This window comes from Danio aesculapii, chromosome 21 (assembly GCF_903798145.1).
Source record: "Danio aesculapii chromosome 21, fDanAes4.1, whole genome shotgun sequence".
Classification (NCBI taxonomy): domain Eukaryota; kingdom Metazoa; phylum Chordata; class Actinopteri; order Cypriniformes; family Danionidae; genus Danio; species Danio aesculapii.
The window spans coordinates 32,970,467-32,993,661 of NC_079455.1; the positions used below are offsets into that span (position 1 = coordinate 32,970,467).

The window sequence follows — 23,195 nt, forward strand, 5'->3', positions numbered from 1 at the left end:
TGCACCGTGAGTTAACAAGAACTAACAATGAACAACTGTATTTTCATTAACTAACGTTAACTAACATGAACAAATACTGTAGTAAATGTATTGTTCATCGTTCGTTCATGTTAGTAAATGCATTAATTAACATTAACCAATGAACCTTATTGTAAAGTGTGACCAATGCTTTGATATGTGTATTTTTTATTTGAAATTTGACTTAATCTCAGGTGAGACATGAAAACAGGCTGGGATATATAATAGCTCCTCCCCTTTATAAAAATCAGCCAACAGTGTTTAGTTTTTCCGCAGCTCTGCCAGTGATGGGATCAAGCGCATCAAATCAAAAGCAGATGAGACGAGTCTTGAAGGAGCAGCACATGTCAGAGAGCATTTGATTGGTCTGAAGATTTGAGAGAAACTGAAGTATAAGGTGATATCGAAAAAAATTCATAGACCCTTTTAGGATGTTTATATCAGGTTTTTTGTCTTCTGAATAGGAATTTTGTACCTTTTTTAAACATACAAGCTCACGGATATCCTTAAGGTTAACATAGTGATCCTCACATTATGAAACACTAGATTTTAATTTCACAGGCATGCACTGTTTGCATGTAATAGCCACTAAACATAATGTAGATCATTGTTTGTCTTTGCTCTATTTCATGTTTATATCCATGCACGGTACAATATATTGAAAGCATAAGTAGTTTCTCCATGGGAATGTGTTACGTAATATACTATACACATAAGAGGGCTGATTTTGTGATGCTGACGGTTTACTGCATTCAGACCAGTGACTCACCTCATTAAAGCTCAACCAAAACAAAAGCCTCATCAATTCACTTCATTTGCCTGCTCACAGCTTACAAAGAAGCCACTTGTGGACTCATTTGCTTGATGCTGGATCAGCTAATCTTTGTATGTGTTTTGGCTGTCATCCTTGCAGCTTTTTTGCTGTGTATTTGTATTTCATAATTCACACTTCTGTATTTTCTCAAATATTTGAAATGATTTTTATGAAAGAACATTAAAATAATGAAGCAGAATTAGGTAAATATTTTAAACAGTGTATCTTGACATAGCAACATACCTTTACCTTTAGTGCAAAAATCAATAAGCGATTTAAAACATTTTCTATTTTCACCATGATACAGCATGAACAGCGTAGTTTGATAAATCAATAAGTGAAATTTTAGCCAACAAGTGAATGGCTCTTTTAGCCATTCCAAAACCACTTAGAGTGATGAATGAACAAATAATATGCACAAATCAGTTCTTTTTAAAGGGCACCAATGATGATGAAATTCTTTTTAAGGAATCGTTTGTAGGAATAGTGTGTCCAGTCATATTGGGGTGATATAAAGATAGGAAATAGGTTAAAATAGTTAAAATAGGATCCAAATCCCTCCCATTTTGAGGTCCACGGCAACTTGACGTAGGAGTGCAGTTTCCCCGCCCGCCGAATTGATTGACAGCCACATATTTACACGTTTCCATAGTAACGAATATAATCATATGAACAAGACAGGATGAGCACAAAGCAACTGGGATTAAAAGATCTGTTAAGCTCACTGTGATCATCAATCATCATCAAATGTGATCAAGAATGAGTTGTACAAGCAAAACATTTTTAAAACAGTGCATGTTTGTAATTAATTAGCAATTTTACCGTCTTTATCACCACTTTATCACATCTTTATCACTGTGTGTGTGCGCTGTGGGTGTGCGTAAAATCGTTGCAGAAACGCTTGAATTATCAAATCAAATAATTGGTAAAGTTCTTACTGTGGTTACTGTGGTTCTTACTCAAACGTTACGTGAGATCTACTTCATGTATGTCTGTTTTCCGACACAGTTGAGGTAGAGACACACTCTGACAAGCACATGGGAACGGTGGGTGGGGAGAACCAGTATTAAAGGCACAGGCAACAAAAACAGCTACATAGTGTTCAAAGCAAAACAATCCAACATTCTAAAAGGTATAACTAATAATCTGATGGGTGTTTTGTATGGAATAAAATCGCTGTCATTAATATTTCGTGCGTAAATAAAATTCACGCATCCGTAATTATAAAATCGTAGAGGAAAACAGAGCGTACTCGTAAATTTACGAGGCTACAATTCCAAAATCTGCGATGAGAACAGACACAGATACGACATTTTGTTTTTCTGTTTGTTTATGACTGATAAATTTACGATGGGTGTACTTTACACACACGAATTACAGTTTCTCCACGGACACGAAGTCCTGATTACGAGTACGAATCAAACAGCGAGACTTCACTGTCAAAATTACGTCACCGCTTCCACAGGCATTAATAAACAAGCGAGAGTCATCGATCATAACGGCGCGCCTGCTGGACGTTCGAGCTTACACACACCGTCTCAGATAAGATCTCTGTTATTCCCTCTTTGAGAAATGTCCGTCATGAGCTGTAATAAAGGTTGAGACTCAATGAGGTCCTATTTCGCTGTGTTTCTTGGACATTTTACAGAATCAAAATGAAGAACGGGCCGAGGATAGAGAGCTAGCATAATGTCAGTTAACGTTACAGGCAGCGAGTCTCTCAGTGAATCGCTGAACAGTGTTTAACTATAACAGGACATCTGTTGATTAAGTCACCTTTTTTAAAGTCAGATCGAATATTGATCTATTATGTCATGAAGATATCAGCAAAAGTCAATTTAAATATTTGAGAGTTTGTGCTTACCAGAAGTTTGTAACGTTAAACATTTATGAGACTATGAATCAAAATAAATAAATGTTAAATATGTGACCCCGGACCACAAAACCAGACATGAGGGGCAATCATCTGAAACAGACCTGTATGTCATCTAAAAGCTGAATAATTAAGCTCCTCATTGATGTATGGAAAGGGGATGATATGTTCAGATATATATATATATATTTATATTATCTTTAAATTTGTACAAAGTAAGGTATTAGTAACTATTGATATAAATGTTTGTTATGTTATTTGTTATTATCTGTTTGTTATATTACTTGATTAAACTATTAGTTACATTATATTGTATTACTATAATTAATAAACTATTACCATAAACAGTTATATTACCATTTAGCCGTATACTATTCTGTGTGTTTCTCTCTTTCTGTGTGTGTTTGTTCTATATTGGTGATTGTTTAATTACTACAATATATTTTGCTTATTCTGGTTTATTTAAAGTTAATTAATTAATAAGAGTAAAACTTTTCTTTGTTTTATCTACCTATACTGGATAAATCTAATTTAATTTGTGTTCTCTGGTAATCTTAGAGTATTTGAGAGTTATTTAAACAGTTAAAATACGTGACTTAATCAACATATGTCATGTTATTGTTAAGTGATTCACTGAGAGACTCTGCGCTCGCTGCCTGTAACGTTAACTGACATTATGCTAGCTCTCTATCCTCGGCCCGTTCTTCATTTTGATTCTGTAAAATGTCCAAGAAACACAGCGAAATAGGACCTCATTGAGTCTCAACCTTTATTACAGCTCATGACGGACATTTCTCAAAGAGGGAATAACAGAGATCTTATCTGAGACGGTGTGTGTAAGCTCGAACGTCCAGCAGGCGCGCCGTTATGATCGATGACTCTCGCTTGTTTATTAATGCCTGTGGAAGCGGTGACGTAATTTTGACAGTGAAGTCTCGCTGTTTGATTCGTACTCGTAATCAGGACTTCGTGTCCGTAGTGAAACTGTAATTCGTGTGTGTAAAGTACACCCATCGTAAATTTATCAGTCATAAACAAACAGAAAAACAAAATGTCGTATCTGTGTCTGTTCTCATCGCAGATTTTGGAATTGTAGCCTCGTAAATTTACGAGTACGCTCTGTTTTCCTCTACGATTTTATAATTACGGATGCGTGAATTTTATTTACGCACGAAATATTAATGACAGCGATTTTATTCCATAGTTTTGAGTTGAAACTTTACAGACACATTCTGGTGACACAAAAGGCCCTTTAAATAATAAAAAAAGATTTTTAAATTTTTTTAATTAAGAACAAAAGAATTAAATCTCACAAATCAGTTGTTTTTGGCAAGTCTTATTTAAATCTAATTAATGAACAAATGATACAGATGATATTTTTTTTAATATATATTTATATATATATATATATATATATATATTTTTTAACCCTAATACAGTCTTGTGGTGTCACATAATAATAACAATAATAATAAATTCCTTACATTTATATAGAGCTTTTCTGGACACTCAAAGCACTTTACATATTTTTTTGGGGGGGGTGGGGTGGTGGGAGCAATTCCTCATCCACCATCAGCGTGCAGCATCCACCTGGATGATGCGACAGCAGCCATATTGAGCCAGACCGAACACCACACACCAGCTGATTGGTGGTGAGGAGACAGAGTGTCAAAGCCAATTATGATATGGGGATGGTTAGGAGGCTATGATGGACAGAGGCTAGTGGACAAATTTGGCCAGGATGCTGGGTTAAACCCCTACTCTTTTTTTTCGAAGGATATCTTGGGATTTTTAAGGACCAAAGCGAGTCAGGACCTCGTTTAACGTTTCATTCAAATGACGGTGCTCACTGAGCAGTATAGAGTCCCCTTCACTTTACTGGGGCATTAGGACCCACACAGACTGCATGTAGAGCGCCCTCTGCTCGTCTCACTAACACCACTTCCGGCAGCAACCTAGCTTTCCCATGTGGTCTCCCATCCAGGTACTGACGCAGCCCTGTTTAGCTTCAGTGGCCGACCATGTTAGAGTTGCAGAGAGCTAGCTTGTGTCAATGCTGATTTTTTTCATTACTTCAGAGTCATGTGATCCTTTAGAAATTATTGTAGTATGCTGATTTGCTGCACTATAAAATGTATGATGTTGAAAATTTTTCTGTTGCTTGCTATTTAATAACAAAATATTATTATATATTTAAAAAATAATTAAATATTAATAAATAAAACAAAACAAACCATCATAAAAGCAAATCTCTCAGACAAAGATTTTAATTTCAGACTCAGAGAGCACTGCACTCTGCTGGCTGAGGTCCTCCACCTTCCCACAATCCCCCGCTGTGCTCCACTGACGCATAAATCAGGACTCTCTCTCTTTTTTTGCCATCTAGGGGGGCTTATCTGCAGTGACAGCTCTGCATACGTCTGATGAGGAGCGCTAGTGGGATGAGAGTCCCAGAGAGAGTGTTTGGTCTGCGGGCTCCACGGGGCTGCAATGTAGGCTGCCGCCGCTGCTTCTTGTAATTACTGGAGCCGGAGCTGGCAGGCTTACAACAACACCAATCCACAGAGGAGGGCCGCGAACAAAGCTTGCATACAAATGTGTCTGCTCATTTCCAAAGTGAACACACACATACATACAGACGAATGACCCATGATGAAGAGGTACAAAGTCACAGCGGACACGGCTTTGATTTGCGACATGCATGAGTGTGGTTATGTCAGAGCACTGCAACCCACACTGCACACACACACAGACACACACACTTAGAGTGTTATTAGATTCTTCTGAATATGTATATTTGGAGAAGTTCACTTCATAGTACAAACAGACTTATTCATTATTGTGTGTTTGCAAGTGAGAAAGAGAGAGAAAGAAAACCACACAAATGCCAGGTTCAGACTACAAGATACACACACAATTTGATTGATGCAGAGTGTTTGTGGTGATTTGTAATTGGCACACTGAAAAAATGCTTTTCCTATTAAAAATACTCTCATTTTTTAATCCAAATATCTAAACCTTCTTCAATCAAGAAGCCGTTTATAATCAATTCAAACAGAGAGAGGAGTTACGATAGCTAGATGAGGAGGTGGTTGTATTTCGTTCGGGCTCTCACTATCTTCCATTTTATTAGCGCCAATTACACAGGAATGCACTCTCACCGGCCACTTTATTAGGTACACCTGTCCAACTGCTTGTTAAAGCAAATTTCAAATCAGCCCTCTGGTCTGAATCTAATCAGCGGGCTGGTCTGAAAATTTCAGAAACCGCTGATCTACTGGGATTTTCACGCACAACCATCTCGAGGGTTTACAGAGAATGGTCTGAAAAAGACAAAATATCCAGTGAACGGCATTTTTGTGGGTGCCTTGTTGTTGTCAGAGAATGGCCAGATTGGTTCAAGCTGATAGAAAGGCATCAGTAACTCAAATAACCACTCGTTACAACCGAGGTATGCAGAAGAGCATCTCTGAACACTCAACCCATCCAACCTTGAAGCAGATGGGCTACAGCAGCAGAGGACCACACCCGGTGCCACTCCTGTCAGCTAAAAACAGGAAACTGAGGCTACAATTCGCACAGGCTCACCAAAATTAGACAATAGAAGATTGGAAAAAACATTGCCTGGTCTGATGACTCTCGATTTCTGCTGCGACATTTGGATGACAGGGTCAGAATTTGGCATCAACTTGAAACATGTCTCAATAGTTCAGGCTGCTGGTGGTTGTGTAATGGTGTGGGGATATTTTCTTGGCACACTTTGGGTCCATTAGAACCAATTATGTCAATGCCACAGACTGAGTACTGTTGCTGACCATGTCCATCCCTTTATGACCACAGTGTACCCATCTTCCAGCAGGATAACACACTTTGTCATAAAGCGTGAATCATCTCAGACTGGTTTCTTGAACATGACAATGAGTTCACTATACTCAAATGGCCTCTACAGTCAAAAAATCTCAATCCAATAGAGCACCTTTGGGATATGGTGTAACTGGGGATTTGCATCATGGATGTGCAGCCGACAAGTCTGCAGCAACTGTGTGATGCTATCATGTCAATATGCACCAAAATCTCTGAGGCCACAAAATCTGTGCCACAAAGAATTAAGGCAGTTCTGAAGGCAAAAGCGAGTTCAACCCTGTACTAGTCAGGCGTACCTAATAAAGTGGCCGGTGAAGGTACTTTGAAAAGAGATAACTTTGTCTCCACTAAAACCCTGCATCTATGGTTAACGGATTTGTATAAAAATGACAAACAAAATTGTGAAAAAAATCGATGACAAGACAGTCGTGGCTTGGATGCTCTACAATTAGAGATAGCAGGATAAATTCATTCCGTTCAAACTAAGCAGTCCGTTTTGTCTGACACTATGGAGAAAATGAAAACAGCGCTCAACTCACACCACGCCTCGCTTGAAACAGTGGAAACTACAGTTTCAACTCTGAAAAACTAAATACAGAACCTACAAGAGCAACAACAAGATCTGTCAGTTGGCATTTCTGTGTGGACAATTTGCATGTTCTCCCTGTGTTCGCGTGGGTTTCCTCCGGGTGCTCCGATTTCCCCCACAAGTCTAAAGACATATGGTACGGGTGGATTTGGTATGTTACAATTGACCGTAGTGTATGAGTGTGTGTGTTTCCCAGTGATGGGTTGCGGCTGGAAGGGCATCCGCTGCGTAAAACATATGCTGGATAAGTTAGCGGTTCATTCCGCTGTGGCGACCCCAGGTTAATAAAGGGACTAAGCCGAAAAGAAAACGAATGAATGATTGAATAAATGAAACGAAAGAGAGTCAATGAAATCAGTTGTAATTAGTGGAATTATACAATGGAGTATTACTTTTTTGTCTCATTGGACATACATGCTTCAGCCAATTGTTTTAAAATTTTTGTAAAAACGTATTTAAACATACATTTGACAGCAGTACCTGGACAAAATTGTACACTTTACTTTCAGAAATAAAGGTACGCGAGCTGTCATTGGGGTGGTACCTTTTCAAAAGGTACAAATTTGTACTTTAAAGGTCCATATTCATAGTAATGGTCCATATTAATACCTCAAGGGTACATATTAGTACCTAAAAAGTACAAAAGGGTTCCTCTTAAAATTTTTAGGTACTAATATATACTTTTTAGGTACCAATGTGGACCCTTAAAGTACAAATGTGTACCGAAGGGTACAGCTCGCATACCTTTATTTCTGAGAGTGTACGGGTGTATGACTCCAACAACTATTGTTCCTATTCACACTAATGATATTTACACTGACAAATTGTTTACGAATAAATTACTGCTTTTGTGCAGTTCTTTGCACAACACCAATTAAATACCACAAAACAACCTAAAAGTGTCTACGATTTGTAACCAAATATGCTAAAATATTTATTTTTGCTGCTTGTTCGAACTACTTATTTAAAATGAGGTGAATCAACTAAATTTTTGAAGTTTTTTTAGGGACAACTTAACTGTTTTATGTTCAATTCACTTAAATTTATAAAATCAATCAAGTTAACTTAATTTATTTGTGTTGGGACAACATGAAGGAATTGTGTGGAAGCCACCATTTTATACAGTATATGTTTGCCTCACCTATCTCCAAACCTTGTAGGCACGGTTAGTTTGCTTGGTATCTCACTTTGCTGTTGTATTTGTGATGCAGAGCATTCTAGTGAGGCATGGTTCCACAAAAGTATTAAAGGCAATGTAAAATCAAGGTAAAACTACATGGTTGCATGTTTGCCAAAATACTATGGGTTGGGTTTGGAGAAGAGTTTAGTTGAGTGGTTTGTTAGGTGATCTGCAAAAATATAAACAGTGCCCTCTGGATTTGGCATCTAAAACATGCAACAAAACGTATCCAAAGCAACGTATTTTTTTTGCTTTGGATACGTTTTGTTGCATGTTTTAGATGTCTGTCATTTCCATTAAGCCTAAGCTGTTTTTATTTCAATAGCCCCTTTCACACATACAAACCGTTCCAAAAAAATCACTGGCAATTTTCCGCAAAGGTCTGTATGTGTGAACACGCCCTTTTTGAAAATACCGGTAAATTCGTTCAGGCAATTTTCTGGAAAGAGAAGTTGTAACATTACCAGTAACAATACCAGCTTTGTGAACGCAGAAGGAAGATGTTCACATCTAGAACGTGCTGGTGTGAGACGTCTACTTTAGCCAATGAGAACATTTAGATGCATTCGTTCTGCACTGTTTATGAAAATAAAAGCCTTTGAATATTCTTTCCAGACACATTAAGCTGCTAGATGTTAGTCAGATAGCGTTTCTATGTTTCTTCTTAATGCCAACTGTGGAAAAAGCTATCAATAAAATGCTTATGATTAACTGCTGTTTGTTTACCTTCAAGCTCTACTTCAGTTGCTTGTGTGCACGTAAAGGAGCCGGTGAGCGCCAGCACACACACATATTATGTACATCTTGACATGCGAAAGTGTTCCTCCATATGTTTTCATCAAAGTTGTTCACAATACTTATCCATCCATAAAATTTGTAATGTAGTCAAATGTATAAACATTTAGCTGCAGTTTGCGCTTCTGCCTTTGGATGTCTCTGGGACAAAGCAGCTGCATGAATGCTAAAGCTTTAAATAAAAGTGAAACCATCAACAAAAGCCAGACCCCTTCTACGATTAAAAATACAAGCGCAGCTGTATTTACTGGTATTTTGGAATGCATGTGTGAATGATCTTTTCCGGAAAAATTCCGGAACGTCCTTGCCTGTGTGAACAGCGCTTTTTTTATTTACCAGTAAAGTCGTTTTGGAAATTTCCCAGATATTAACCAGCATCACAGTGTAAAAGGGGCTTATGTCAAAATTAATTTACACAAGAAGACAAATCGCAGATAGAGTGACTATCATACAGTAACAAACAAAAGTATTGTGTAGTCTGAAGATGGCATATAATCATACTATATGCATGTACACTTGAGATCATGCATATTCACATACATACCTTTAGAAAAATCCACTATAGTAAGCAGAGTTTCCACCACAGGGTCACGGGTATTAAACTAAAGAAAGTCTGAGTTGATTTTTGTGTGCGTGTTGCCATGCAGTTACTAAGTTTTTTAAAATAGATGTGTTTGCAGTGGCCAATATGGTTATTTCACACTGCCACCATTTTAAAACACGAAAGCGAGGCTGCGGAAGGGAGAAAGCCGGAAGTAGAAAATCAGCACTGTAAACATTGCAACATGCTGTGGACAATAAACATCCAGCTGTTGCCGCAATTTGTGAAGATATGGTGTAAACATCACTTTAATATCATTCAGTTCAGTTTAATTGAAACAATTAAAAGCCTATTAGGCATCCAACTAAATCACAATCTCTTTAAGAGTAATACACTGAAGTGTCCTCCTAGGATTCAGTTCATGGCACCAGGTAAACACAGTTTGGAAGCTTCCCTGCATCAACCTATGTAACCCGGTAAGCAATAAAATGACGCAGTCCTCCGTAGCACACCCTTGTGTTGTCTGTAACAGTGTTGTTTACTATTAGTATACGCCAGAATAATATAAATGTTGATTTCAATAGTTTATTAATCATTTACTAACTGAATTATCTTAAAAAACACCAACTATTCTTAAATAACTGGTTTGTAAAAAATGCGAGAGCTAATTTAGTCATGAAAAATTAATCATTAAAGTATGAAAACACAATCATTAGGCACATTATAAATGTGTTTATAAGTCAAGAATAGAGCATTTATAACTGCAGTTATAAACTGCTTACTAATGTCTATTAGAGTTAATGCTTAACAAATAATTAATTCGCTATATGCTAATGCTTAATAAATGATTCAAAGTGTGTAGTTAATATAAAGTGTTATCGACAACATTACAGACAACACAAGAGTGTGCTATAGAGGACTGCATCGTTTATTGCTCACCAGGTTACATAGGCTGATGCAGGGAAGCTTCCCCATTGTGTTTACCTGGTGCCACGAACTGAAGCCTAGGAGGACACTTCAGCGTATAACTCTTAAAGAGGTTGTGATTTAGTTGGATGCCTAGACTTTTAATTGTTTCTATTAAACTGACCTGAAAGTGTTACCATGTTGTCTCTATACTAAAATAATAATAAAAAAACGTCAATTTCTTGCAAACAAGTGCCGCTGAGCGCATTCTAAAACACTGCTGATTTGCTATAGCATTCACCAGTGCTCAACAAATGACTGTGATTGGCCGTGAAGGTCATCAGTTCACCGCTCTTCACCGAGTGCAAATACAGGGAAACTGGAGATCAGTTGATTCATCAGTGGATCGCTCGTCTGTGTTTGCACTTGGTAAACAGTGGTGAAGTGCATTGAACTGATGAATTTCATGGCCAATCACAGTCATTTCTGTTGAGCACTGCTAAATATTATGGCAAATTGACGTTTTTTTAAATAAATTCCAATACTGAAATTCAGTATCGTGACATGTCTAATATAGTGAAAGAATCCATTCATTAACTTGCGTTTGATAAATGGCATCTAAAACGTGTTTGGAAAAGAACTAGTGTCATTTCCCTTAACTACCCTAAATGAAGTCTGACATCCATTTTTATTTTTATTATCAATTCAGAATGGAACTTCGAGTCACTCGGAAGGTGGTGAAATGATAAATTTGTGTCACTTTCTCTTCTTTGATAAGACATACAGCCAGGTTCATGCTGTGTACTCAGGCGATACTTCCGGGTTTCTTCCCACAGCAGCCTCGATTTCGCTTTTGAAATGGCGGCCACGTGAAATCAGTCTATAGATCGCCATCATAATTCTCTGATATTATGGTGCCTATTATTCCAGTACCTCAGTCAATGCAAATATAATGATTTTCTCAGCCGATTTATTGCAAACCGAGGCAAAAACCATAAGTCTAATCACTCTGAACACACCTCAATATTCCACATCATTAGAGCTAACACTGCTAATATCTGCTGTGCAAATACTGCAGGACACACTGTTCTGAATATTAACGCTCTAACCGTGGAAACAATGGTTACTATAGTAGACTTTATAAAGGTAAGAAAGAGATTGTTTGACCTACCTCCATCATATCTATCAGCCACAGTAGTCTTTCCTGTTTTATTGAGAAGGATAGGGAATTGGGTGTTAAACTGTTCCTGCATTTTACACTGGGAGTCAGCAGGCTTGAAAATCTGTCAGAAAACACTTCTCCATCTGTCACAGCAGCAGCACACACACACCCCTGAGACAGCAGCAAACCTAAACAGCTGCACTTTCACAACAAGACGTAGATGAGCGGAGGTGAGACATGCCTTGACGGAGTGAGACAGGAGGACAGACGGGTGTCGAGAGATGGGCATGAAAGCCTCCAGCGGAAAGGACAAAAGCTGTTCCCCACAGCAACTTTAAAGCCCTTCATCTTGAATCCTAGTCATCTGCACACTCCTGCTTTGTGCCCAAATTGCCCACCAATTTGAGAACGGATTTTTATGTCTATGTCACACACTGCAACAATGCCGTCCACTTATCCCACACAAATAAAAATGCATAGCACTTCCTGGCTGAAATTATAGATGTATAGACATTGGAACATGTTCAATAAAAATTGCTGAATAATTAGTGACCTAGCTGCGTCGTGCTGTGTATTTCTGCTTGATTTGCATCCAAATTCTTGCTGGTTTGCATTTATGTTTTTCTGGATTTTGCCTTTTTTTGTGGAGTGAGGGGACAATAACACTTTCCCTGCTATTGATGCTGTTTTCCATCAATAATGACACAGCGCTTCTAACCATTGACTAGTTTTTAAAATATCTTTCCATGTTTTCACCGTTAAAAGAGAGGCAATATATGGAATATTATAAAACAGTACAGAACATTCAGGTCCAAAAAGATGCAAAGAAGAAGCAACTTATAAAAGCATTCCTCTGTAACATGTAAACTAATGCAATCACCTATATATCAACAGCATTTCAAGAGTTCACACTTAGCTGATGATTGATAATAAAGTGTGTTTGGCATGCTGTCCCGGGAGAGAGCCTTGAGCTCATAAGATCCTCGAGCCCGGGGATCCCTCTCGTTTGCAGGGCGAAAGGGAAGTTTGAGCTCAGATAGGTCTCGAAACCCCCCCCCCTCCCCCTTAGGGATTTAGAGATTTTTATGTAGGAATATACTTCTGGTTAAAAGCTCGACTATAGTAGCAATTTGGATTGGTCAATTCATGACCAATGATTCATGTCTTTAGACTGTGGGAGGAAACCGGAGAACCCGGGAGAAACCCACACGAATACAGGGAGAGCATGTAAAATCCACACAGAAACATCGACTGACCTGTTAAGGACTTGAACCAGTGACATTCTTGCTGTGAGACAACAGTGCTAACTACTAGGCCGCTATTAAGGAAAAGGGGGAGGAGTAGGGGTGGAAGGAGGGATTCTTCAAGGCGAAGATAACTGATGTAATAAACTATGGTTTTTTATAGTGAGTTAGGAATCATCTGATTGGTGAATCATGCGTTAGCTAAAGCAGGATTAGCCGTGATCAATCATAAGTACCTCCTCACATAAATGCATATGAGCTAATGCTACCAACTGAAATTTCAAATATATTCAATACAAGTTTATTTGTATAGCGCTATTCGCAATATTTATTGTTTCAAAGCAGCTCTACTAAAGGTGCACATTATTACAATAAATATCAGAAGAGTTAAGGTTATTAATTACTAATAACTTTAACTAATAAACTAGTAATAAATAGCTTTTAACAGTTAAAGTTAATATATATAAACATAGTTAACCTACAGTTTTGTCGTATATAGGTGATATCTATGTGTACACGTCCAATGAAGTGTTTTTTTTATATATAAAATCATATGTATAAAAGGGTGGCGTGGTGGCGTGGTGGCGTAGTGGGCAGCGCTGTCACCTCACAGCAAGAAGGTCACTGGTTCAAGCCTCGGCTGTGTCAGTTGGCATTTCTGTGTGGAGTTTGCATGTTCTCCCCGTGTTTGTGTGGGTTTCCTCCGGGTGCTGCGGTTTCCCCCACAGTCCAAAGACATGCACTAGGTGAATAGGGTAAGCTAAATTGTCCATAGTGTATGTGTGTACTGAGTGTGTATGGGTGTTTCCCAGTGATGGGTTGCAGCTGGAAGGGCATCCACTGCGTAAAACATATGCTGGATAAGTTGTCAGTTCATTTCACTCTGGTGACCCCTGATTAAAAAAGGGACTAAGCCGAAAAGAAAATGAATGAATGAATGAATGAATATTTATAAAAGTCAAATTAATAAAGTTAAAATATGATTAAAATACAGTAAATAAACAATTAAACATAAAAACACTATGCTAATAACACAGTATATTAGTTATGATTATAAAAAAGTTCATCTGCAGTTATTCAGTATATAGGTGATGTCTGTGTACTCGTTCAATGAAGTGTATTTCACAGTGTATTTCACAGTATGTCTGATAATATTTTTTTTCTTCTGGAGAAAGTCTTATTTGTTTTATTTCAGCTAGAATAAAAGCAGTTTTAAATTTTTTCTGAACCATTTTAAGATAAAAATTATTAAACCCTTTAAGCAAATTTTTTTTTCCGATAGTCTACAGTACAAACCATCATTATACAGTAACTTGCCTAATTACCCTAACTTGCCTAGTAAACCTAAATAACCTAAATAAGAGCATTAATGTTAAATGTGTCATGGATTGGTCAGGCTCTCACGATCCCCACTCACGAAGATCACCATCACCTGACTTCTAATGAGCACACAGCTGCATCACATTCACGAGCACCAGATAAAAGCACAGCACTCCAGTCGCTCATTGTCCGGGCTCGTCTCGACGAAAGCGGACAACTGAGCGACCACTCAGCGTAGTCATCCTCAGCTAAAACAAACGATTTACTTACCTGTTCTCTTTGTATTCCTCCTAGTCTTCCTGGTCCTCCCGAATCGTCCTGTCTTCCAGTCCTTCCAAGTCTGTGTCATCCTCTGTCAGCTGTATCTGGTGTGTGCTGTCCATCCTCGTGTATTCCTGTTACCCAGCCACGGAGGAAAAGACCCCAACATCATTCCTGATCCTCCTGGCTATCCTTCATGTGCTCCTTGTTGTCATTTAATAAACACCCTAACGTTTCCTTACCTCTGTCTCCTGTCCGCTTCATAACAGAAGCCCGGACCTATAACGACGACAACATGAGCACCCCCGATCACCTTCAAGAGCTGGTGGACCAGTTGAAGCGGATTCTACAGCCACCAGCTCCACTTTCCAACGCACCACCAGCACCGAGCACTTCCGCCTCCACAGTTTCTTCTTCGGCCCTTCCTTCCAGTCCCATGGCCCGACCAGCGCCCTACTCAGGCGGAGCGGGGGAGTGCAATGGTTTTCTGTTACAATGTTCCCTCATATTCGAAATGCAACCTTCTCTATATCCCACAGATAAGTCGAAGATCGCCTACATCGTATCTCTACTCTCTGGACCTGCACTTAAATGGGCTGAGACGATCTGGAACCAAGCCGGGCCGGTCATGAATTCCATCACTACCTTCACGGAGTATTTCAAAGAGGTGTTTGGACGTTCTGATGGGGAAGTAGCCGCTGGAGAGCAGCTGTATCATCTAAAGCAAGGTACTCTATCTACACAGGAATATGCTCTCCGGTTTCGCACTCTAGCAGCTGCAAGTGGATGGAATGAGAGATCGTTGTTGACCACGTACCGGCTCGGCTTGGAACCCACTCTCCGAATCCAACTGGCCACATTAGATGATACAATGGGTCTGGAGAGATTCATCCAACATTCTCTCCGATGTTCCGATCGTCTCCGTTCCTATCAACAGGACACCATCACCCCCTCGTCTGCACTCCTCCAATCGCCTGAGTCAACAGCCTCTCCAGAACCAGAACCCATGATAATAGAGTCTGGAAGACTGACATCAGCGGAACGACAGAGGAGGCTGACCCGGGGTCTGTGTCTATACTGCGGTGTCAGTGGACACACCCGTATGGAGTGTCCCCTTCGTCCCATTCGGACTTCAGTGAGTGTATTCAGTACGAATATTGAACAATGTAAACCACTTACTACCACCGTACAAATAACTACTGCCTCTATTTCTCTCCTTGTCACAGCCCTCATCGACTCCGGGTCAGCAGGGAACTTCATCTCCCAATCCCTCTGTCGTCAACTCCACCTCCGTACTGAGGCGTCCTCGCATATATACCAGATACAACCGATAACCCAGTGCACTCGATCTTCGACCCGTATCCATCGACAATGCGAAGACATCCTTCTTCAAGTGGGGTTGTTACATCAAGAGAGGATTCAATTTCTGGTTCTGGAGGGTGCAAATATGGACATCATTCTAGGGCGCCCATGGCTGGTGAAGCACGATCCCATCATCTCTTGGGGCACAGGAGAGATAAAGAAATGGGGATCTGGATGTACACCTGCCTGTTTTCCAAATCTCCCTCTTCAAGGTCGGAACCCCATTTCTTTGTTTGCAACATCGGTCGAGAGCCCTCCTGAGAAGCAGTCTATCCACATTCCTAAGGAGTACAGCTCCTTTCATGATGTCTTCTGCCCCAAGAGAGCTTCCCAGCTACCGCCGCATCGGCCATGGGACTGCGCGATCGACCTAGTTCCAGATGCCCAGTTGCCAAGAGGTAGGATCTACCCGCTCTCGCTTCCAGAGAATCAGGCAATGGAAGATTACATAAGGGAGGCTCTGAGTCAGGGGTACATACGTCACTCAAAATCACCAGCCGCCTCAAGCTTCTTCTTTGTGGCCAAGAAGGACGGAGGGCTGCGTCCATGCATCGACTACAGGGTCCTAAATAACGGTACAGTAAAATACCGATATCCCCTTCCTCTGGTACCAGCCGCTTTGGAACAGCTCCGAGAAGCTAAAGTCTTCACTAAATTGGACCTCCGCAGCGCGTATAATCTGATAAGAATACGTGAGGGGGACCAATGGAAGACAGCATTCGTGACCCCTACTGGCCACTATGAATATGAGGTCATGCCTTACGGTCTGGTCAACGCCCCCTCCGTATTCCAAAACTTCATTCATGAAGTCCTCCGGGAGTTTCTTCACCACTGTGTAATAGTGTACATAGATGACATCCTCATTTACTCCCGGAGTGAGGCCGAACATCGCCAACACGTTGCGGAGGTCCTACACACATTGAGAGAACATCACCTCTACCTCAAAGCGGAGAAATGCTCATTCCACCAGAAGTCGATTCATTTCTTGGGATACATCATTGACCAAACCGGTATACGTATGGATGGGAAGAAAATTGAGGCTGTTCTATCCTGGTCAGAACCCACTTCCATTAAGGAGCTCCAGAGGTTTCTTGGGTTTGCTAACTTTTATAGACGGTTTATCAAGGACTACAGCAGGATTACATCACCTCTCACTAATCTCCTCAAGGGTAAACCCAAAGGACTGGAGTGGACCAAAGAAGCAGCCGCAGCCTTCCGCCTTCTTAAGAAGGAGTTCACAAGGGCCCCACTCCTGACTCATCCTGACCCAAATCTTCCTTTCGTGGTGGAAGTGGACGCATCCACCACCGGCGTCGGGGCAGTATTATCTCAACATCATGATACAACCGCCCCGACTGCATCCCTGTGCCTATTTCTCTCGGAAGTTGAGCCCGGCGGAGCAGAATTACAGCATAGGAGACAGGGAGCTTCTAGCAATCAAGCTAGCCTTGGAGGAGTGGCGTCACTGGTTGGAGGGAGCCAAACATCCGTTCCAGGTGATCACAGATCACAAAAACCTCCAATACATCAAAGAGGCCAAGAGACTATGTCCACGTCAAGCCAGATGGTCACTTTTCTTCTCACGTTTTGATTTCTCCATTTCCTATCGTCCAGGACCCAAGAATCTAAGAGCAGACGCTCTCTCTCTCGTTTACACGAGCATCACGATCATGAAGAACTCCCAACGAAGATTCTTCCCGAACACATCTCCATTTGTCCGATCACCTGGAACGCTCCTCCAGTCGTTGCCACTCCGGAAGCCCCTGCTCCGCCGGGATGCCCTCCTCATCGGCAGTTCATACCACCTGAACACCGGGTAGATCTGATCCACTCCTTACATACCTCGCTAGGCACTGGACATCCAGGGATCAACAATACTCTCTCGCTAGTATCCCAACGATTCTGGTGGCCAAACATGGCAAGGGATGTGAGGCAATATGTTCAGGGCTGTAAGGACTGTGCCCAATCCAAGAGCCCACGTCATCTACCCGCTGGAAAGCTCCATCCCTTGCCGATTCCGAACCGTCCCTGGTCACACCTAGGAGTGGACTTTATCACTGACCTCCCTTCGTCAGAAGGTAATACCTGTATTCTAGTCATAGTAGATAGATTCTCAAAGTTTGTCAAACTAATCCCTCTGAAAGGTCTTCCCACAGCCTTTGAAACTGCCGACAATATCTTTAATCAAGTCTTCAGGTCATTTGGTATTCCAGAAGATATTGTGTCGGACAGAGGTCCACAGTTCATCTCACGTCTATGGAAAGCCTTCTTCAAGCTCCTAGGTGTGGCCGTCAGCCTCTCTTCTGGATATCATCCCCAAACCAACGGGCAGACAGAGAGGAAGATTCAGGAGGTGGGACGGTTCCTGAGGACCTTCTGCAGTGGTCACCAGAACTCCTGGAGCCAGTATTTGGGCTGGGCAGAATATGCCCAAAATTCACTGCGGCAACCCTCCACCGGACTCACGCCATTCCAGTGCGTCCTGGGCTTCCAACCACCGCTCTTTCCCTGGGATGGCGAACCATCTGATGTCCCCGCAGTGGATCACTGGTTCCGGGAGAGCGAGAGAGTCTGGGACGAGGCTCATCAACATCTGCAGAGGGCAGTCCGTCGAAGCAAGGTAACCGCCGATAGGAGAAGGTCTGAAGAACCCAGATACACACCCGGACAAAAGGTGTGGCTATCCACCCGGGACATACGCATGCGACTGCCCTCTCGCAAGTTAAGTCCCCGATTTGTTGGTCCCTTCACCATCGTGGAACAGGTTAACCCCGTCACCTACAAACTACAATTACCCTCTCACTACCGTATTCACCCTACATCCACGTATCACTCCTGAAACCCTATCACGATCCTGTTCTTCCCTCCACAGAGCCTGACCACGAAGAGGAACCCCCTCCTCCACTGCTCCTAGAAGAAGGAGCCGTCTACGCAGTGAAGGAGATCTTGCGTTCCCGACGTCGTGGTGGCCAGTTGGAGTACCTGGTGGACTGGGAAGGGTACGGCCCCGAAGAAAGGACATGGGTTCCCAGAGCTGATATTCTCGATCCTAGTCTCATGGTGGAGTTTCATGAGAGCCACCCTGAGTTCCCAGCGCCTAGAGGCAGAGGGAGACCACCACGGCGTCGGAGGTGTCGGCCCTCAGGAGCGGGCCCTGGGGAGGGGGGGTACTGTCATGGATTGGTCAGGCTCTCACGATCCCCACTCACGAAGATCACCATCACCTGACTTCTAATGAGCACACAGCTGCATCACATTCACGAGCACCAGATAAAAGCACAGCACTCCAGTCGCTCATTGTCCGGGCTCGTCTCGACGAAAGCGGACAACTGAGCGACCACTCAGCGTAGTCATCCTCAGCTAAAACAAACGATTTACTTACCTGTTCTCTTTGTATTCCTCCTAGTCTTCCTGGTCCTCCCGAATCGTCCTGTCTTCCAGTCCTTCCAAGTCTGTGTCATCCTCTGTCAGCTGTATCTGGTGTGTGCTGTCCATCCTCGTGTATTCCTGTTACCCCAGCCACGGAGGAAAAGACCCCAACATCATTCCTGATCCTCCTGGCTATCCTTCATGTGCTCCTTGTTGTCATTTAATAAACACCCTAACGTTTCCTTACCTCTGTCTCCTGTCCGCTTCATAACAAAATGTCACTTTAAGCTGTACAGAAGTGTCTTGAAAAATATAATAAAATATTATTTACTGTCATCATGGCAACGATAAATAAATCAGTTATTAGAAATGAGTTATTAAAACTATTATGTTTAGAAATGTGTTAAAAAAAGCTGTCTGTAAAACAGAAATTGGGGGAAAAATAAACAGGGGGACTAATAATTCTCTATATATATAAATAATTTTATTTAGAAAAGTAAAATTAATAAAGTTAAAATATTATGAAAGTACAGTAAATAAACAATTAATTGTAAAAAAACACTATGTTATTAATAATGCATAATTGGTTATTATGTTTATTAAAAATAGTTAATCTGCGGTTATATAGTATATAGGTGTCGTCTGTGAACATGTTCAATGAAGTGTATTTCATATATATATATATATATATATATATATATATATATATATATATATATATATATATATATATATATATATATATATATATATATATATAAAATGTTATTTATAAAAGTCAAATTAATAAAGTTAAAATATACAAAAAAAAATGCAGTACAGAGACAACTAAATGTAATAAACACTGTTATTAAGACTGTATATTTGGTTATGATTATTTAAAAAATAGTTAATATGCCGTTACATAGTATATGTAATTTAAGTGTGTGCATGTTCAATGAAGTGTATTTTTTATAAAATGGTATTTAAAAACGTCAAATTACTACATTTAAATATGATAAAAAAACAGTACAGCAACAATAAAATGTAAAAAATAAAACACTGTGCTAATAATACTGTATATTTGGTTATTATGATTATTTAAAAAACAGTTAATCTGCAGTTATGTAATATATAGGTGATGTGTATGTGTACACGTTCATTCATTCATTTTCCTTCGGCTTTGTCCCTTTATTCACCAGGGGTCGCCACAGTGGAATGAACCGACAACTTATGCAGCAAATCTTTTACACAGCGGATGCCCTTCCAGTCGCAAACATGCAAACTTCACACAGAAATGCCAACTGACCAAATATATATTTCTATTGATAAAAGTCAAGTTAATAAAGTTAAAATATAATAAAAAAATACAGTACCTAAACAATTAAATGTAAAAAATGTTATTAATACTGTATATTTGGTTATTATGATTATAAAAAATAACAGTAAATATAATAATAGTGTACTGACGCACTTTTGATTTATTCATCCAGACTTTAAGAAATGCTGTGACATTCAGTTATAGAGTAAACATTGTTGCATTTATAAGACTGAATCCCACAATCCCATCATGTTTTCCCTCATAACAGAAATGACAGGGCTCTAAAATAATGAGTGTCTGTGTGTTCTCACCCTTGCGGAGCTGAGGGTGGTGTTGGTCATGAAGCTGGCGGAGGAGGAGGCCAAAGTGTCCGGATATGAGACCATGGAGAAGGAGTCCTGGAACCCTGCTCCTCCACCCTGCCTCGCCTTCAGGGCATCAATCTCTCGTCTCAGGACCAGACCGTCAAATTTCTCCACATCCTGAGGGGTCACAATTCCCCTGACCTCGGACAGCAGAGAAAACTGCCAATGCGCACACACACACACAAACAGAGGCGTGAATATGACTAGGCTTGTGTTTAGTGTTTAATCTCAGGGGTTTTAATATGTTCATAAATATTAAAGTAAAATGAGGCTACACTTGCTGTAAATCAACCCCATGGACCAATATAATGAAGACATTTTTGATAGTGTCAGTATTATGTCTTTTTATTAAGAATAATTAATTCAGCCAGTATAGTCTATTATAAAAATACTTCATGTATAACATCTGAACACTGAAGTGAATCCACTGCAATCCAAAAGTTAGGGGTTGGTAAGACTTTTTAAACATCTATTATTTTTACCAAGGTTGAATCAATTTAATCAAAGATTGTCTAAATACAATAGTTTAAAGAGATATTTTCACAATTTGTGGTACATCCCCTTTCCATAATAAATCTGTCATTGTAAATTTGTTTGGGGACTGGTAAAAGTGTTTTGTGTCTTGTTAATTTTTTTTCTAAAATGTAATTTTGTTTCATCCTTGGTAAAAAATCGTTTTTCCTATGTTTTCCTTATGTATTCCTATGTTTTTCCTTATGTTTTAAAGAAAAACCCTACTTAATTTTGACATTTGATTTCGAAAAAGAAGACAATATTTTTTTCTTGTGTATAAAATGCTGCTTGATTGAGAAACGTTTCGATTCAAAACATTTTTCAGTGTATAAAGTATATTTGTTAGACTTTCAATTTAATTCAATAATATCTTATATATTCATTCATTCATTTTCCTTTGGCTTAGTCCCTTATTTGTTAGGGGTCGCCACAGCAGAATGAACCACCAACTATAACAGCATATGTTTTACGAAGTGGATGCCCTTCCGGCTGCAACCGAGTACTGGCAAAATCATTTAATAAAGTAATCAATTTTATTAATTATAATTAATTCTAAAAAATACAAAGCATTTTCGGGTTTGGTTTTCAGCCAAGTGCATCCAGAATTTCCAGTTTCATCCTAGAATTTTCTTTTCGTTGCATGCCTGATACATCAGAATTCTAATGTAGCCTCTTTATTGTGGATGAAAGTGCCTGATAAATGCATAAAAGTCATGCAAAACCTTGGCGTGTGTATTGAAGAGCTCAAAGAGGGCCATGACGAGCTGCTCAACACCGACGTGCCCTTCCCTATACTCCTGGATGTAGTAACCCATGGTCTGCCTCTCCGGTTCGGTCAGCAGATGTCTGGCCTGTTCCTCCAGCATGGCCCTGCTCTGGTTCACCAAACTGGACAGAGTCACCTGAGATCCCGCTACACCTTTATAAAAGCCCCCCTGAGGACATGCGAAAAGAAGAAATGCAAATATTTAAATATGCAAAATTACTGCTAATATCCAGACACCTGTGGCTTACTGAGCCTCAAAGCACACATTGGAAATCTTGCAACGAGTCTGGGGTTCACTGCTGATTTCATAACTCACATCTTAGTAATGGAGAGCAACTGTAGTGGAGTCACTAACCCTCCTCCTTATTTTCTCTCTCTCATGTTTCAGTCTCTCTTCTCGAGAGCAGCTTTCCCTTTAATTAGTCTCCTAATCAAAAAAGCTCTGCACCAGAGTCAACATGATCATTGATCAGTGCTGTGCTCAGCCTAGAAATGGCAAGCTCTCAGGCAAATCATGACACCACAACAAGGGCTGTGATGTTGAGAAAAATTGACATGGAGATCTGTGATATACAGCACTGCAAAAGTCTTAGCCCCCCAGTTACATTTGTTGTTTTAGTGGGTATTATGACATTATATAATACTTCTCATTCTCTATCAAAATCCAATTGGAAAATACAGCTTCTAATTTGATTTTTTCGGGGTCTAATTGTTGCAAAATCAGTCATGGAATGGCCTCCAGAGTCCAGACCTGAATATTCTAAACAGTATAGGCAATATTATAGGCAGTATCAGATTCACCTCTAGAGAGAAAGAAAAACAGAACATGTCTGATGAAGCAAAGACAGTCATGAAATGGCCTCCACAGAGTCCATACCTGAATATTATATACCATATAGGCAATATTATAGGTAGTATGAGATTCACCTCTAGAGGTAAAGAAAGACAGAACA

The 23,195-nt window shown here is 40.2% G+C and overlaps 1 protein-coding gene across 1 annotated transcript in view; it reads right to left on the reverse strand.

Annotated features, from left to right (window-relative positions):
- Positions 1 to 23,195, reverse strand: part of LOC130215061 (whirlin-like) — a 51,287-nt gene that overhangs the window by 27,292 nt on the left and 800 nt on the right. The window contains exons 3-4 of the mRNA XM_056446948.1: positions 22,199 to 22,411; positions 20,910 to 21,122 (exon numbers count right to left, since the gene is read on the reverse strand). Of these exons, the coding sequence (XP_056302923.1) occupies positions 20,910 to 21,122; positions 22,199 to 22,411 (426 nt within the window). The remainder of the gene's footprint in view (positions 1 to 20,909; positions 21,123 to 22,198; positions 22,412 to 23,195) is intronic.